The sequence below is a fragment of the Neolamprologus multifasciatus genome, chromosome 16 (assembly GCF_963576455.1).
Source record: "Neolamprologus multifasciatus chromosome 16, fNeoMul1.2, whole genome shotgun sequence".
In the NCBI taxonomy this organism is placed as follows: Eukaryota; Metazoa; Chordata; class Actinopteri; order Cichliformes; family Cichlidae; genus Neolamprologus; species Neolamprologus multifasciatus.
This window is the reverse complement of record NC_140454.1, coordinates 5,225,139-5,238,718: the sequence shown is the minus strand read 5'-3', so window position 1 is coordinate 5,238,718 and position 13,580 is coordinate 5,225,139. Positions and strand designations below refer to the sequence as shown.

The window sequence follows — 13,580 nt, the reverse complement described above, 5'->3', positions numbered from 1 at the left end:
GCATTTTTAATGTGTCCACTTATATGCTCCTCAATCTTTGCCCTGACAGTAGGGCTGAGAGTGGGGCACAGAGGGCAGTGAAACAGCCAACATGTGGTGCATTCCTGCAATTCTGGCTTGGAGGCAGAATTCCAAATTGATATTTGCATCTAAAACAGAGAGAAAAACAGATAAACACCATATACACATTTAAGTTCAGGTTTTAGCAGAAATAACACGTTACAGTTAGCATGTAAGAGATTTGGGAGAAAATTCTTTACAAAAACATAATTTACAAGACACTTATTTGTGACATACGTATATATTGACATATAACAGACAATTTAACAAAGGCAAACTAAAATCTGGGCAATAAAAAAGCAGAACAGAATGGAATAGAGAATATTAGTATTTATACATATATAAAACTCTGTGACGACCTTTACAATGTTTTTGCAGGTGGAATGAGAGACATGAACAAAGTGCAATATGCAGTAAATGGAACAATGTGCATTGATGTTACAGATCGTGAAAAGTAGTGAAGTGAATTTGTTCATAACAAGTGTAACAGAGTTAGAAAATAGCTTAATGAATTTCCTCAAAATTGATGTGCTTTGTGAATAGTTGGAGCCACCTGGTGGACAAATACCGCAACTGCAACTGTTAAAGTTCCAAATTGCTGCACCACGCATGCCTCAGCAAAGGAAAAAAACTCCCAAGCTGGTGGTAGGTGCTTGTGAGCGATACTGTTGTCAATTTTGTATGTGTATTAATGAAAACATTCTTATAGTGGTAATTGTCAACATGTATTTTGATTGTAAGCAGTACTAGCAGGTATCCTGAAAGTTACAGGCATTTTGATGCATGGATAGTAACTTTATTCACGAGTACCATTTTTAGTTAGCATGCTAAGCTAATACTCGTTAGCTAGTCGGGTGTTTTTTGACTTGCACTCAGCTCTAATGTTTCTCTATGAGATTGTAATTGTTCTAATTCTTTTTAACAGAACTGAAGGTTGCAGTTGCTTTACACACTGTTAATGAAGACTGTGTGCTGTTTTCTTTGTACCAGGTAGGCGCTGTTAAGTATAAGTTTTAATTGATGCTGTTGTATAGGGGAAAAAAAGAAAGATGAACAATGATGATTGTTTTATAATAAAAAAGCTGTTTTCTATATGTTATTGTTGTTGTTGGTTAGGAAAAAGGAGAAAAATAAATAAATAATACTGCTACTATACGATCACAGGTTTGGTTTCAGCTAGAACTTTTAAAAGAAAGACTTTGTTGATGTTGTGTTGTATAAATATATCTTATTCATTTGTTAAGTGTTATGTTTGGGGGGGAAAAGGAAAAAAATTCCCAAGCTGGTGAACTGAAGGTTGCAGTTGCTTTACACACTGTTAATGAAGACTGTGTGCTGTTTTCTTTGTACCAGTTGCCAGAATAAAGAGGGAGCCCAGAGTAAGGCCAAGTCCAGCGTTGCAGTGCCGTCCTTTCTACATGGGCATATCACACCACTTGCACAATAGACTCACAGAACATCAACAGCTACACAAGCAAAAATCAAATACGTTTGAAACTGACCACTAAATGCTAATCAGAGGTGTCAAAAGTGCACACATACCTTACTAAAGTTTAGACACCTCGGTTTAGACATGAAAGACTCTGTCCCAACCTTTACGATCCAGCGGGGTGGCCTGGGGGGCCACAGGCCAACCCCGGTGCCACCCCGAAGCTAAAACAATAAAATTCAATGAAATATCAAATGTATGATTATGTTTTCACAGTGGAGCGCAAATATCCGAGTGTAAGTGAATGCAGCATCGGCTTGTGCACTATGAGCATCATGTTAGCAAAGGTAGGAGAGCCAAGCACGAAAGACTGCACCGCAGAAAACAATTTTTCGGGGAAAGATTAACAGGTTAACATAGCTGGACTGGCCATCGGGCATACCGGGCAAATGCCCGGTGGGCAGATGACTTATTTATTTTTTTTGTAACAGCATGAACAATGAGAGGTGGTGGATTGGCCAGATGCTGGCCGATGTGTAAAAATAACTCAGTTGTTTGCTGGTGGCTCTGGCGGAGCTTCCACAGAGGCAACAGGTGGATGAGGGAAGGGGAGGCAGGAGGAGGAGAGACCCGAGGCAACCGCCGGTCCGAGTGTCAGGTGAACTGAACTTCAGGTAAGAAGTTATGACCTGCAGTCTATCTGGGTCAGATATAAACCAAGTTTAGGTGGAGTTGATTTTCGTTGTGCTGACTTTTTACAGTCAGTTACAATAACTCGTACTGCGTACGAGCTAGCATGACGGAGTTTCTATACAGCTGGGTGGGTGCTATGATGTAACTGATAGTGAACTTTAGTTTATTCATAAGGTTAGTTAGTAGAGTTGCCAACGGATCCTTAAAAAATGGAATGGTCCCTCATTCAGAGAAAATATTACGTGTTTCGTATTGAGCTGAGAAGAGACGCAGTTTGTCCCGTACTTTAGCTAGAATGGAAAAAGACACAAAGCTGGAGTTACTCCGTGTCTTTGCTGCACAGCTGCCTCTTCTTCTGTCATTCTCTCCCCTCTCTCTCCTGTTTCTACTTCAATCATGAAAACTGATCAATGATCAGCTGATCGGCTTTTCTCTCTTGTTTATTTATCGCCCACTTTGCACCAGAAAGAAGAAACCGCCAGATGTCGCGCTAAACAACAGCAGCACGTTTAAGCTTGATCAGCTGTTGTTAGAATTTATTTAATATTAATTTCTAGTATCAGCTGATGTTTGCTGGAGCCACAGCTGTAAAAGCTGCTGGTAATGGATATGTGGTGAGAGGGAAACATGAGGATGAAACCAGGAGATGTCCTTACTGGATCATCAGAGCTGAACAGGTGATGGAGAAACAGGTTTACCTTTTAGGTCACATGAGTGAGTTGAAGGGAAGTTATGAACTGTTTCTGAGAGACAAATAACACCAGGATCCTTTTCTAAGCAGCTGACAGCTGGTAACTGTGCAGGGGCGGATCTAGCAAAGTTGCCAGGGGCCAGGTAGGGCATTAACAGGGAAAGGGGGGCACAAAGAAATACTTTTCTTTCTTATTCTCATTTAAAATATCTAGCTTTTATTAAATAATTATCTGAAGCTTACAACCAAAGTTTTTATCTGACGTAAAATGTATAGAAATCATACATATACCAACAAGACTGTACATCACTGTCACAACAGCATTTGTTTTCATTCAAAGGCTTTATGGCTTTAATACCTGGTGGGCCAGCCTCTAGTCAAAATGCCCAATTTTTTTGTCCCAGTCCAGATTAATACTGGCAGTGTCACCATGCCAGCTGACTGTACTTCATCATCAGCCAGTGTTGTTCTTTATACATCAATATTACCAAAGTTTACCACAAGGCAGCATATAGTAGTATTTACTTGCTTTCAGGTTTTATTCAAATGTTAGTCTTTTCAGATGTTTTCCCACTTTTTTCCTGTTTGAAAATCAAACACCAGTTTGTGAGAAGATTATCTTCTTTTTTTAATAGGCAGATGAAGTTTTGCATTGGCTAATTTGCCAATTGTATGTTAAAAATGTTCTTATTTTAATATTCAAAAATGTTTTTGCCCAAAACATATGTCTACTATATGTCAGTAAAAATACTATGCAAATATTGCTGTCCTTGACTGCTGAATAAACACTGACTGATTGTATCTCTTTTACTTTATCAACACAGTATCTAAAAACTTTGCACCGTAGTCATTAAAATCTCATTCTAATAAGAGTTAAAAGCACATTCGGTTATTAGGTTTATAGGGTTATTGAATTATGGTTAACGGTTGGTAAAATTTATTTTTAACATTATCTGCCAATTACATCTGCCACCCTTCTCCAAATCTGTGCCCCTACCTGGCCCCCCCAACAAACATTTTCTAGACACGCCTCGGGGCAGACCTGGGACATGCTGGAGAAATTAAATCTCTCGGCTTGTCTGGGAACGCCGCGGTGTTCCCGAGGACAAGCTGGAGGAGGTGGCTGGGGAGAGGGAGGTCTGGGCTTCTCTGCTGGCCCTGGATAAGAAGAAAATGGATGGATGGATGGATGGATGGATGGATGGATGGATGGATGGCACTTGTAAATCTTGCATCTTAAAATCTCGATGAAATGGTGCACGTTTCTGTTTCACCCCTTCAAAAGGTACACACAGGCATTTTGAGGCATGGCAGTGGATGGAGATGATAAACAAAAATGTGTAACGTACTTGACATAGGTCAAGTCAGTTTTTCCATTTAAATGTGTAGATATGAAAGTTTGCAAATTAAGCTCTTCAACAGAACACAATGCTTCCCTGAGAACATTTATTGCACTTTTTTAACACATACACAGTATAAACACATCAGTAACAGTGGTAAACAAGCAGTTTGCTACGGCAATGTTTTCACCTGTGCCAACTTTTATGATGTTCCAAGTATTACACAATGAGGATAACTGGACAGAAACAGCACTTCAGCATTTAAGAAATAAGTTTAGTCCTGAGAAAAGTGAAACCAAAATGAAGGAAGATGTTTTTGATGGACCTGAAATCTGGGACCTGATGCTTGACACTGAGCGCAAAAGGAAATTAAAGCCAACTGAATCAGAATAAACACAATATTACAGTTTTGGTGGGAAATAGTTAAAATTCCACTCATCGTCTTGATATTTCATTATCCAAATGTGTAAAAACATCAGTGATGTCAGTGTGTATCTCAAACATCTGGCGTGTTGTCTTAAATTGGATTTCATGTCTTGAATCGGTGTAAAAGAACCAGATAACACAACGGCTCATCTTTTACATGCTTCTAACCTTACAAAAAAACATTCATCTTTGAGTGTCAGAGAGGTATTTGTTTAATTCATTCCAGTGAATCCCCCCAGAAAACTATAACATCAATAACAAACATAAAGTTAATCATTTGCTGATTAGCAGCCTTTAGCAGTGGATTTTATGGACAACCCTAAGAAAGACGTGGTGCTGCTCCTGGATATCACACGGAAATAATGCATAAAAAATAATCTGATGTAAAAGGTAAAGTTTAAAAGGAGGTCTCCAGCGTCAGAGCTAGAAGGTGCTGCTCTGCCGAGCCAGAAAGTAATCCCTGTTCTTTTTCCTTCTAGGTTTGAAGAGGACGTAGAGAAACACAGAGACCACTGTGAGGAAGGAGATCACAGCCCCGGTAGCCACAACCACCCATGTAAAGGTGGAGTCTGTAGACAGAGAGGCAAAGGTAGATTAGTGTCTTTACATATCAAGGTTTGGTTGTCCAAACTTAACACCGTGTGTGTCGTCAATTTTGCGAGAGTTCAGGCCTGATGTGAAGAACAGCTCACCTTCTAGTCGAAGCTGTGCGACAACTTCTCGCCTTCCTCCTTTGTTCTGAGTGACACATTTTAACTCTGACTTCTCGTCTTCTTCTGTTATTGGTTCGACAATTAGCCTCAACTCGATCTGGCAGCCTTTGGACACCCTGGTAACCCTGGAAACATCGAGACAAGCAGCCGTCTGTTTTTAATGCTGTGAACGAGGCGTGTCTCTAATGATTACACATAAAGAGTAATCATTAGAGTCAGAGCTGCTAGCAACAGCTGGTAGTAGATTATTTCAATACTGGTGGATCAAATATCCATAACAACCTCTCAGAAATGTGTTGTTTAACTTGTCTGAGAGGAAGTGGCAACTGTGACACCATCACAGTTTTTTAAAGACCAGATCCTGTAGGAGCGCAAAAGGTTATGTTGGAAATAGGCACGATCGCAAAGTGGGTTTGGAAGAGCACGATGACCCCGGAGCACAGGGCTTATCTTTAGCATGCACATACACATGTTTGTCTGCTGGCCTTTCATTTGAAGTTTTCTCATAATGCTTCCATCCATTTATTCTCTAACCTGGAGTCAAAATCGAAGAAGCTATTATCATTCCAAAGTAGCATCAGTTGAACTCGTAATGAACTTACATTTAAGTTAGATAAGGTTTACGTGTAATTTTAGAACCAGTGCAGACAAAATCAAAAATTACCTCCTCCCCCCCTGCAGAGCACGCTTGTCAAGGTACGATGACTCCACTGTCTGGCTGTTTACCAACCATGTGACCTCAGTCGAATCTGCTGTTTGACATTCAGTGAGCACCTGACAGAACACTTTCAGTCCTGAACCTAAAGAAAGTCAGAGGCAAGTCTACATGAGACATTTAATATATATTTACAGTCTGTTTGGTTGTATGTTTATTTAAGAATGAGGTTGTATTGTTATTTATTTTAGGACTAAAGAGTTTTCTCACTCACCATGTGGACTTTCAAAAACGGTTCCATTTAGTGGTGAAACAATCACAGGTGGCTGAACTATTGGAGCTAAAACATAAACAAGGGATTTCTTCATGAACAGTCCCTCTGGGGAATTTGAATTAATCAATTTAAAATAAAATCTATCTATCTATCTATCTATCTATTAAAAAAAACTCACTGTTGACAGTGCTGGTGCTGATTAACCCAGGGTCAGAGGTCACAGAGATGTTAGGCACAGTGGATTTGGTTGTGATCTCAGGATCAGGGCCTGGAAGACACATCCAAACAAACGGCTCCTTAAATAATAACAACAGTGGACTATTTGGCACAGTAATAATCATTAATGTGTTTGATGGAGTTCTCTGTGCGGCCCATGCTATTTCCCTAGTGGGCCAGTAGAGGGCAGTGCACCACAACGCTCTAGTTGTAAAGAAGTAACTTGATGATGTTTATGTAAAGTACTTGACCGTTGCACATTGTCATAAAATTAAAGTGATTTGCTTATTTAAGTATTCATTTAATGAATTTTTTAAAGATTTTTTTTTCTCATTTGCATGTTTACTTAAAAAGAAGCGTAAGTGTGATCTGTCCTCTAGCCTGACAGTTGTATTATACTCAATAATCTAAAACTATAAATGCAGTAATAGCCATGTAATAGATAAAAACTCTTATTTAACCCACATTTCTCAGCACATGCATGACTTTGCAGATCACAAACCTTGCACATGGAGAAGATAGACTCTGCTGACTTTGTACTGCTGGTTGTTAATGTACACCCTGAGCTTGCAGGTGTAGATGCCTGCATGGGTTCGCTTCACAGCTGGGATCATCAGTTTGCCTACATGCTGTTGGAAGGACCCTGCTCTGCCTGCTGGAGGAGCAGTGGTGTTGGAGTCCTGCAAGAAGGCAGCATGTGGTTAAATGACTCATCACTACCAGCCTTAGCCGATTACCTCAAAAGAGTGTAAAAAAATATCACTTTCAACCACATCAGGCAGAAAGTTCCTTGCCAAGCGCCGACAGGTTCGTTCACTCACCTTGTACCACTTTATCATGCTGTCCGTCTTGTTGAAGTTACGCAGAGATGGACACTCTAATGTCAGATTCTCTCCCACTGCGGCTCTCACTTTATGCGTCAGCTTTTTCATGTCTACTAAAGTGGGCTCGTACACGTGCAGCTTGATACTTCCAGTTACGCAGTAGGTCTCATTTCTGGAAACAAAAGTGTTACAAGTGACCAAGTTTGAAAGTTTCAATCCGGAGAAGAAAGTAGAAAAAGAAACATACTTTCTGCTAGTTTCTGATATGTTGCTTTGTAGCCACCCTGTCTGTAAATTGGAGGGAGGGCGGTTTTCCATCTAATTTCTAACAAAACAGCAAGTAGTTTAAAAAAAATTGTAAAAATTTAAATGTGAAAAATGATACTTTTATTTTAGGTAATCATTGCATGTTTAAGTGTTGGACATAAAAACTAAACAATGTTGTCATTTGTTCCTATCAGATTACATATCAGCCTTTGCTAGTTTTACCAGCACCGCCTGTGGAATGAACGGTTTTGTTACTTGGAGAGATCATTTCTCTTGACTCTGGTCAACTACCTGTATGTGCAGGTGTATTTCCCTGAGTCTGAAGCCAGAGCTGGGAGGAGCCACAGCTGCTTATCCTGCTTCTGAACACGTCCTGCACCCTGATAGTTTCTGCCCTCCATCTCATTGTCCTTGGTGATGGAGTACTCAGCGTTTGGGGGGGCAATGTTGCGTACTTCAAGAACATGGCTGAATATCGGGAAAGAGAGGATTACTGCTTCACCCTCCACTCTGAATGTCGCCACCTCTGGATCGACCAGGTAGCAGCCATCTGCAACAAAAGCATCGCTCAAAATGAGTAACTGTGTGAAGATGTGCATTTTCTCAACAGCAAAGTTTATTGACTTGGGATGCACTGATTAGAAGAATACTTTGATGACCCCAGTATCTTCTATTAAAATTCTATGTGTGTATTTGTTTATTGTTACCAAGGTAACCAAGAAATCTTCATTCTGAAAGTGGCCGACTTTTTTTTAGATTGTTTTCAGCTCTATCTGACTAATTTTAAACATTTAACATTTTAATTTTAGTGCAACAGACCACTGGACACTAACATCAGTAAGTGCCATCCCATTTGCTGATATGAGCAAACTTCAGTAACCGTTAACATTAGTAACTTATAGTACATATTAGGGCCATGTAGTGATTAGAAACGACATCTAGCGCTGTTCGATATAACGATATATATCGATGACGATATAAAAACGTCTATCGTTTCATTTTACGCTATCGTTTGTTTTGTGGTGTCGCAAAATAAACTGTTTACGGCAATATTTTCTCATCGTTTTGATGGTCACTGTAGTGGCTATATTAATTTCTCTCTTTCTCTTATATTTAATATAACCACACTACAGACGGACAAGCGACTGTTTTTCTGTTGTTAGCAGCAATGACAGTAAAACCGTGGCGTGTCCGCTTGTTTATGTTCCACATAAACCTTTCACAATAAAGCTCAAGATCCTGTTGAGACTTTTCAAAATAAACTGAATCACGTGAAAGAGCAGATTATTTACAAATGAGAAGTAAAAAAGAGCCGCCAGGTGCTAAAAAATAAACCTTAGACTCAAACGTTAGAACAGGCTTTTCCCCGCAGCACGCCGTGTAATAAATACTCACGAAGAAAACGGCGGCTGTTACAACTTATGTCTAAAAATGTATCGTTTCATGCATCGGTTAAAACACTCGACTCCAGCTACATGACGCGCAGCTGGAAACACTTCCTGCCCGAGATTCACAGAATTTACAGAAAATGTTACAATTTTGTGATTTTTTTTCTTTTCTTTTTTTTGTGATTTATATCGTTATCAGGACGATGGATGTCTTATATCGGGATTTGAGATTTTGGTCATATCGCACAGCTCTAACGACACGTACAAAAAAATCTAGCATTGCAACTGATAAAGTGTGATTCTCACAAGGCAGTCACACTGTCACATGAGCATTAAGTCAGTATTATCAAAAACCTCTTTCAGTCCCTCCAACACACCACCTACAGTGCTCTACATTTATTAGACCTCCACCCGGTGAAAGGTCGATCTTGCTTAACCATTACAGTAACACTTTTTATGTTTCTGCAGTGGTTAAGCAACCAGTATGATCAAGCTCTGAGATCCAAATTCTATTTTTTAATGTTAGAATATAATTATCAGATTTTTTTTTCTTTACAGTTTTACAAAAAAGCACATTATCATTTTTTGATGAAGATGCCGTACCTAATACGAATGATTCATAATGTTAAATATAGAGAACATACAAATAAATTATTTATAAAATCGAAATTATTAAAATTAGGAGATTTAGTGAAATTACGGATAGTATTAATTATTTTTAAGGCTAAAAATAATATTTTGCCCTTTAAGTTACAAAGAGTATTTTTATTGTGTTCAGGGGGAGAAGATAGTAGAAGGAAATTTTATTTTAAGCATCAGTTAGCTAGGACTACACAAAGATTAATGAGTCCAACAGTTAGGGGTATACGACTGTGGAACTCACTTCATTATAATTTAAAGAATTGTATAAATTTACATTGTTTTAAAAAGTGTTACATGCTTAAAACAATAACTCAATATGAAGAATGTGAATGAAATTGGAGTTCATTGAAAAAGGATCCATTCTAATTTTTTGTTTTATTTATTTTAATTTTAATTTTTCTCCTTGTTACTATGTGGAGTGGTATATTCTGATTGTAAATTTGTATATTCTGATTGTAAATTTGTTGTTTGGTTTGGGTTAGGACCGGAGATAAATGTTAATGTTGGTTTGTTCCCTGATTTTTGGTGCCCACTTGTAATATAAATTGGATTGTAGATTGGGGGCAGGGTTTAATAAGAATATTTTCTTCTCCCTGCTCCTTTTCACACATGGTTGTAGTGTTTTTGATAGAAAGTGTGGTTGGTTTGTTTGATTTTTTATTTTTTTTTGTACCAAGTGTGAAATAAATAAATAAATGAAATGAAATAATTTGCCAAACATATAGCTATAATTTTTAGTTTTAAAGTACTTTTCGACAGCCTTCTTTGTGTTTTCGCGTTCTAATAATTTTGGTAACGGCTGTACCTGTAGGCCTTGAAAGATCGCGCCCCAGCATCTACATGTAAACATATGTAGTGTGGGTGATGATCATGGAGTCTGCTGTAATAAGATATCTGTCTAAAAAGCAAGATCACCCCGCTATAATACTGTAATGATCACAATGCATTCTGTCTGTGACGAATACTACTGCCTCTTACAGTGTGCAGTGTGTGTAGTGTAGCTGCTGCAAGCTCACCTTTCGTTGGCAAAGGAGGTAATCGAGGTCTTCCATAAACGCAGCTGATGATGACCACAGCACATGTTAATGGCAAAAAGACCATGATGGCAGTCTGCAGGGAGACAAACGTCTGAAATAAAACATCCACCAGCAAAACTTGTAGTGATGTCTGAACAAGTTGGTTCAGTTGTTTCCAGCTTAAATGTTTTTTTCCCAGTAAAACATTAAAGAAAAGGCTTAAGAGAAAAAATAACCCACAGAGAGGATAAAAAAGGGCATTAAAGGCCAGAAAAATAATAGAGGAAAAACCTCAAATGTTATCCGGACAAGAGCCTTTAAACACTGGGCTGCTGAGGTATAAGTGTCCTCGCCTCATAAAGCTTTAACCAAATCGGCTTTTATGCAAACTCTTTTCAGATTGTAGAGGTTGTGACATCAGCAGATCCACTTCATCTCGCCCCCACATCCTAGAGTCAAATTTAGGGAGTTTACCAACGGCACCACATGGGATGACTCATATTAAACCTTTTAAAGTCACTCACATCATAGGTCAGTAAAATGAATAACAATAGTAACTGGACTAAAGATGTAGTATTAAAATATGTTTTTGATGTTCGAATGAACAGAATGGCTTAGTGATAAATTGGGGTTTAGCTACTATTTTTTTATTCCAATACTAAAGACCTAAACTAGTAGTGAGGACAGGTGTAACCTATAGCGATTTTTATTAAGATCAGGGCAACAATTTGGTAATATATTGCATATTCAGTCAACAATAAATATACATTTAGCAGGGGTGGGGAACTCCAGGCTTCAAGGGCTGATGTGTTGCAGATTTTAGATCTCATCCTGGGTCAACACACCTGAATCAAAGGATTAGTTCATTACCAGGATTCTGGAGAGGTGATTTAAATCAGCTGTGTTGGATCAAGGATATATCTAAAACCTGCAGGACACCGGCCGTCGAGGCCTGGAGTTCGACACCTGTGATTTAAAGACGCATAAAAGTGCTACATAATAACATTAGTGTAAGGTCTACTTGTATTTAATTTTCTCTAAATATAGTTTACTGTATCCTATTTGCACACATATAGTAGTATATAGCATACTTTGAAAGTTTCCTGTATTGTATTTAAATGCATTTTGTTAGGTAAGATTTCCATAGTTTTGTTTCCGTGGAAACAAGTGGATTTTCGCTTCTGTTTTCTCCTCCGATTACAAGGATCAGCTGAGAGAAGTGAACATTTTCTCTCTCTTACACACAGACAGACACGAGTGCCACACACATGCGCGTGTGATAAATCTTTTCCACGCTGAAATCTTCCATGTGTCATTCAAAGGAAGGCCCATAAAGTGTGGGAGTGCCAGTGTTGTAAATGAATATGCATACACAAGTCACAATGCACTGACACGTTTTCCAGGATTAAGAGTTTCGATTAAAGCCGAGAACAATTTTATAAGTCATTTATTATGCTACTGCCAAACCCATATTAAGCTTACAATGCTATCTGTAGTCTCCTTCAGTTTAGGTATAATATTATAAATACTACATGTGCTCTTATGATAAGCTCAATATTTCATAATTAAATGAACCTTTTGTATTCACACAGTCTACGACGAAACTCCACTTCAAAGATATATCTCAAATTATTAACGCAATGATGGCGACTTAATTCGACATTAAGTTGCGGATGCCTTTGCATTTATCGTGAAAATCACTTATTTAAGAAAAAAAGTATACACATCCTCGTTTGATTCAGTAGATCTGTCGGTCTGAGAAACATTTACATTTTTTCCTACAGTGCACCCATACAAATATTTTATTATAGTAGTTTTGGATGAACTCTAAAGTCTCGATCTGTTGCAAACTAAGTAGATTTAAACATTTGTGCAACAAATGAAATATTTAAAGTAACCATGCTGTGACAGTAAAACCCTGCATGGGAATGTAAATGCTTGCAAATATGACAAAACAGAATAAAACATGGAATTTTCAGTACTTATTAGTACATAACAAGCGTATTATTGTTAAAAAGTTATATATAATAGTTAGGCAGTTTTGTTATATAAGCAACCGTATGTGTGTACTTAACCTTACTTTCCTATGATTACATACACAGCAATGCAGTATACTCACGGTGTAAAGGTGAGCGTGGCGGTGGTCCTGGCAGTGTGACACTGGTGACAGGTAGATGTGGTGACAGTATGGACTGAAGCAGCAAGTGATCTGTTTCCTATTGGCTCAGAGGAAACCTGCAGTCTCTTTTCAATGTTCCCACCCCTCTGAGGTGGAAATTTCTCAGGTTTCTCAATGTAATGCAGTGAGATGTACAGCTCACCACTCACGTCTGGTGACTCCAAACACACAGTATATACACAAACCCACTCAGATGCACTGTGGGAAAAGACCTATAATGATTTCCAAACATTTTCCTGAGTCTAAAGGCTGCATTCTTGTTACAGCTGTCGCTCACTGGAATGAGCTGCTGCTTGTGTCTGCATGGACATCTCTGTTTGTTTTAACACATGAACACACATCATCACGAGCGTCACAATGTACTCACAGCCAGCAATGTGTGTGGAGCCATGCAGGCAGTTCCCCCTGTTGAGATATTGAGCTGCCTTTAGCCACCCCGTCATAAAGGGCTTTGTACTTCACTGTGGTTCTGAAATTACTTTTTTTTTTTGTGTTTGTGTTCATTGTGTTCATTGAAAAGGTGTCATTTAAAAGACCCTCAAAACCTTTCTGCTTTCTTACCACTCTCTCTCACAAGCTCTAAGCAATTTGGACACAATAAGGCAATTTGTTTATTCACAGTTGTGATTAAACTGGTGGAGCAGGACAGCTCACCAGCTGTGGCGACACCTTCTACAGTATGTGAGCGTGCACACCTTCACATAAGCAGGGAGCATTTGACATTTCACTAAGCAGAAACAAGAAAAGCAGCAGTTTTGTTGATGTCG

At 38.7% G+C, this 13,580-nt stretch overlaps 1 protein-coding gene and 1 long non-coding RNA gene across 4 annotated transcripts; one reads left to right on the top strand and one right to left on the bottom strand.

Moving 5' to 3' along the window:
* The first annotated feature begins 539 nt into the window (after positions 1-539).
* Positions 540-10,319, top strand: LOC146500081 (uncharacterized). Of its 2 annotated transcripts, XR_014869883.1 has the most exons (3): positions 540-2,163; positions 5,119-7,304; positions 7,892-10,319. It is a non-coding gene; the product is annotated as an uncharacterized LOC146500081 (long non-coding RNA). The 2 variants fall into 2 exon arrangements; XR_014869882.1 differs by having other exon boundaries at positions 5,119-10,319.
* On the bottom strand, positions 4,482-13,301 carry LOC146500080 (interleukin-1 receptor type 2-like). 2 transcript variants are annotated; one of them, XM_085135996.1, is made up of 11 exons: positions 12,754-13,301; positions 10,635-10,728; positions 7,880-8,138; positions 7,319-7,493; positions 7,000-7,177; positions 6,460-6,549; positions 6,282-6,347; positions 6,017-6,152; positions 5,332-5,477; positions 4,783-5,208; positions 4,482-4,748 (listed from the first exon to the last, which is right to left on the bottom strand). In XM_085135996.1, the coding sequence occupies exons 2-10, from the start codon at positions 10,717-10,719 to the stop codon at positions 5,063-5,065; spliced, it is 1,281 nt and encodes a 426-aa protein (XP_084992122.1). In that variant the 5' UTR covers positions 10,720-10,728; positions 12,754-13,301; the 3' UTR covers positions 4,482-4,748; positions 4,783-5,062. The 2 variants fall into 2 exon arrangements, with proteins under 2 accessions (XP_084992122.1, XP_084992123.1); XM_085135997.1 differs by lacking the exon at positions 12,754-13,301 and having other exon boundaries at positions 10,635-12,704.
* Positions 13,302-13,580: the final 279 nt, after the last annotated feature.

What these genes read in the sequence shown, in the direction of transcription:
- LOC146500080 (XM_085135996.1), bottom strand. Translation starts at nt 10,719, where the DNA reads ATGGTCTTTTTGCCATTAACATGTGCTGTGGTCATCATCAGCTGCGTT. An exon ending in CGTTTTTGAAAGTCCACATG is followed by an intron (nt 6,153 to 6,281) that starts GTGAGTGAGAAA and finishes GACTTTCTTTAG; the next exon opens with GTTCAGGACTGAAAGTGTTC. An exon ending in GCTCTGCAGGGGGGGAGGAG is followed by an intron (nt 5,478 to 6,016) that starts GTAATTTTTGAT and finishes CGATGTTTCCAG; the next exon opens with GGTTACCAGGGTGTCCAAAG.